Source organism: Phaethon aethereus (assembly GCF_964289735.1).
Source record: "Phaethon aethereus genome assembly, chromosome: 1".
Classification (NCBI taxonomy): domain Eukaryota; kingdom Metazoa; phylum Chordata; class Aves; order Phaethontiformes; family Phaethontidae; genus Phaethon; species Phaethon aethereus.
Window position 1 is genome coordinate 205,039,973 of NC_138575.1, and position 4,532 is coordinate 205,044,504.

Sequence of the window (4,532 nt, forward strand, 5' to 3'; positions counted from 1 at the left end):
CCAGCATGCCTGACTTCAGTTAAGCTTTTCGCAAAGCACAGTGTCTTTTATTAAAATAAAAATCACAGTGAAAAAAAATTAAAAAAAAAAAAAGTCAGAGTGAAAAAAATGATACTGAAATCATAAAGAGCTTATCAGAAATCCTATACAACAGAGAATATTGGGAGACATAAGGCTTGAGTTTACTTATACTTTGTTCCAGACCAAGTCCCCTGTGTTTCTTTGTATAGGTTAGCCTATACGAAGCCAGACACCCAGCAATAACTAAGATGGTTATGACAGCTTCCCTCAAAAGGCAAACATGCCCCATCCCTGGCAACATTCAAGGTCAGGTTGGACGGGGCTCTGAGCAACCTGCTCTAGTTGAAAGTGTCGCTGCTCATTGCAGGGGGGTTGGACTAGATGACCTTTAAAGGTCCCTTCCAACCCAAACTACTCTATGATTCTATGATCCCCATGCCCAAGTGTATGTATTGCCAGCAGCAGGAATTGATATCAAACCTCTGCCAAGCTGCTCCACAGGCACCATGAGCACTGCAAGGGGCACGCAGGTCTCACTATAACCTTTCAGTGATGGTGGATACCCCTGCAGCCACAGCATCTTTTCCTCCCACAGGAGCTCCTCACGGGCACTGCGAGCAGGTCAGCAAGTGCTGTGTCCCTGCCCAGGTAGAAACTATGGTTCCTACAGTGTTTGTCGATGGACTGGTGGGGAAAAGCAAGCTGCCTTGGCAGGGAATAAATTCCCCTGTCCACATACCAGCTCTCCTTCAGCAGGTGCAGAGTGCAAGAGATGAAGCTTTTCATGCCAGCTACCCTCATCCTGCCCCTCTCCCTCTGCACCCTGGGCACAGGGGCGCGTGAATACACCTCTCCTCACTGCGCCCAGTGGAGGCCACTGGGGCAAGTGGAGGAGTCGGCAATTTTGCCACTGTGGCTATGCCAATGGATTTGTGCTGAAGGTAAAATTCTCCCTCTTTCCCACCATCTCCTGTCCCCGCACACTGGTCTACAGGTCTCCGCCTCCCAGGAGGGTCTTCTCCAGAGTCTATGGGCTTTTTGCAGAGTTTTTCCTCTTCCTGAGTATGGTACTCCATACATAAAACTACGCATCTTCTGGAAAATTTAGCCCAGAAAATGTTGCAACTATAGTTACACCAGTAAAGAAAAATACGTTGTTTTTTTTTTTCTTTTAGTACCAGAGGTCCTGCATTAGATACAGCAAAAACAGAGCTACTCAGCTACTATTGTTTCGCTCTCAATCTGGATAGAATGTGCTTGTAGACGCACAGTCTGCATGTGGCTGATGTTGCTGGGAGAAGCCACACCAGTGCTGAAATCTGCTGCTGGAGTCAGGGAGAGAAGCAGCCTCCTCCAGTTTCTCTCCTGGGACTCAGAGTCTCTGCCTTACATGTTGGGTCAGGAACAGTTAGAAAACACAAAGAAGAACATGTTACAAGGGTTATGTAGGTACATTGCAGTTTCCCAGTGACAGACATCTTTTCCCATGTGCTTGTCAAGACATTTTCTCTTTCTTATTACAGAAAGGCGTTGGGACTGTATATAACTGGCACTTAAAGGACTTTTCCTGGGTCTTCTCCCTCTTGCCTTTACTTCTGTCCCTGCTTGACTTCTACTGCAGGTGGAGCCCTCCCAGTTTGGAATAGATGACACAGCTCTGAACAGCATACACCCGCATTGTCAAGATGACACAGTCATCGAGTCCTTGGTGGGGGAGTAGGTAAAACTGGTTTCTCCCTTGGTTGTCATGCAGCAGCTCACAAAATGTCCATAGGTGTCACTATTTGCAGGGGTCTCTTCTCTGACTTGTTTTGTCTGTGTAGTGCTGGAGCATAAAGTAAATTAAAACAGGTGGTTGGGATTTTTGTTCATTTATTTTTAGGGTGACTAAATGCAGTTACTTCATGTTACTGCCTTCTGTTTCCTCTTGAAATTTCTGCAGAGCACTGTGAACACACGAAGTATAGTCCTAGGGATGGAGTCCTTCTTTGGAAATCTGCAACACATGGGGCAAATGAGAGAAAAGGGGTTTTAGCCACACGTTTAGAAACTGGGTGAAGCCCTGGCCCTGCTGCAGTGAACAGCTCTGCACCCCCAGACGGCAGTGACTGCTCTCCCTGCTGCCTGGTGTGTACTTGTCAGACCACTCAGGGATAAAACATGTGCTCAGGCTGCCCTTGGAGTTTCCACCAGAACCATTACTACCCAATCTTGGTCTTCCTGGTGTTTTTCTGATGAGATACCAATAAAGAGAAACGTACACCCTTGTAAGAGAAGGAAAAAAAAAAGGAGAAAGGAAGGGGCCCCAGGCTGCAGCAGGATCTTGTGCTGGTCACTGCAGTGAGCAAGGAAGTGTTAAGCTTCAGGACAGCATGACAAGGAGAAGGAGCACTTCCCAGCAGTTTGCAGAGGCCAGACATTCCTCTGTCTGCTTTTTGTCAGGTGGGGTACCTGGACCAGCTTCCAAGTTTGCCCTGGAGGCTACTTGATTACCTTCTCACTGAGAACAGAGAAGTCCTAAGGAGGAGGTGATGACACAGCAGCCAACAACATCCAGTTCAGATGTTCAGATGCAACTGTACTAGTAGGTGGTGGACTATCGTGGGGTAGATTTGGTCCATGGAGCAAAAGCTGCAACATATGCAGTCTCCAGACCAGGGTAGAGCCCCCACAGGGGCTTCAGGATGACACAGCACTCAACAATGTGAAATTTTTCTGCTGTAAATGAACACTTCTTCATCACTGCCTACACATCCCATATCCCACAGCAAATGAAACATCAGTAAAGCTTGGCCCTGGCTTTATACTGGGACATGCCTTTGACATTTTTACTGCTTGCCTCTTGCTGTACCGTCCAGTGCCTTAGACGATGATGTCTTTTACAGCTACCACTACATTAGCATAGCTTCTCATAGTTACCAAAGTGTATTATGTTCACAAGAATCGTCACATCATGCAACTGCTAATATAACACTGTGAAAATGCCCAATTTCTTGACAATTGCTCAGAGCTGAGGAACAGATCTTTCTTGTTTTTGTCTGACTGGTGAGTTTCTTTCAGGTTTGCTCTGCCCATTTTTTCCTTGTTTGAAATAATATTTGAGTTGTTGACATGACAGACAGGGAAGAATGGGTATTAGTTTGAGTTTACTTGAGGTTTCTGACCAAAGAGAGAATGACCAATGAGAGCTAAATGGGGTGAAATGGAAATCTGGGTGGGCTCATGAGGAGAGTCAAAGGTTTGGTATCATTGCACACTCTAACTTTAATTGCCTGAAGTCTTGTACATGTTTTATACAAGCAATCTGTTAGCTCATACCTGAGCTCCTGCTCCTCGTGCTTGGAAAGTGTGCTTACACTGAGCATTCATCTAAGTGTGGCTATGGTGCCACCTGGGTGGGCTGTAGCTCCCCAAAGCTCCCTTGTTGCTGCTTTGTAGTGTGATCCACTGGCTCACCTAGATGTTAATGCAAAACTCATTTTTATGGGACTTTTTTTTGTTGTAGTTGCCTCTGGGCTTCATACTCTAAATAGAATGGGAAGAATCCAAACTAAAAATAAACTCTATGCCATTCATCCAGTTTTTATGCTCCAATTTTCTGGATAAGCTTGAAGTTCTTACCTTGTCCTGACGTGATAGATGTAAATGTGAATGTACTCTTGATTTGGGGAAAAGTCATGCCTGGGGATCATTATTGTGCCCTAATATCTGTGCCTCTCTGAGCACCTTTTGGGAAGTGTAGCAGTTGCTATTCTCTCAAAGCAATGCTTTATACATCTTTGTGTACTTGAAACAAGGTAGGGGCGTGGTGTTATTCTCTAGGTGACCGCTTGGGCTGTGGGGATGTTGTGTCCAGGACCACAGCCACGTGGAGAAGCACAGAGCTGATGGGTGGAGGTTGCTTCTGCCAGTTCACATCCTCTGCTTAGCACACACACAGCAGCCATCACCACTCTGGCTCTTCACCCATGTGAAATTTTCTTCCTGTCACTTACCTAAAAAAATACTCAAATAATAATTGTATTTTCTTTTAAGAGAAATGGAATATAGCAAGCAAAAGAATAGAACAAACATGATATATACTTTGGTTAAAAGGGTTTTGATAAAAAAATCAGGGGTTTGCTTTTGAGTAACTCTGTTACTGTCTAACTCTGTGTGCTGTCTCTGGTGGCAGTGCTCAGTATCTAATGCTTGCTAAAGTTTCTCTGCGTCAGGGAAGTCATGAGTATGAATGTTATTGGTAAAGCCAACAGCAATGGGTATTTGGTGTTCGGTTACGTTCTCCAACTGGCCTTTGGAGCATAGAGCAATTTCTCATAACACTTGTGTAATTTTGCCTCCCAGTCACTGTTTTTGACAACACAGTAATTTTCCAGGCGGTGGATGATCAGCGGAGAAGCCAACTATACAGAACTCAGGACTGACTGCATCTACTGCAACCAGGTGGAGAATAAAACCTTTCTCTTGGCCCTGTCTGTACTGTACAGGGTATTGCTTCCCATGTTCTGCTT

At 45.3% G+C, this 4,532-nt stretch overlaps 1 protein-coding gene across 1 annotated transcript; it reads left to right on the forward strand.

Moving 5' to 3' along the window:
* Window positions 1-793: 793 nt before the first annotated feature.
* Window positions 794-2,749, forward strand: LOC309417369 (vitelline membrane outer layer protein 1-like; the record flags this gene model as incomplete). Its single annotated transcript, XM_082014864.1, is given in 5 exon segments — window positions 794-873; window positions 875-962; window positions 1,643-1,737; window positions 2,464-2,539; window positions 2,543-2,749. Coding segments are annotated over 5 exon segments (546 nt in total).
* Between the last annotated feature and the right edge of the window lie 1,783 nt (window positions 2,750-4,532).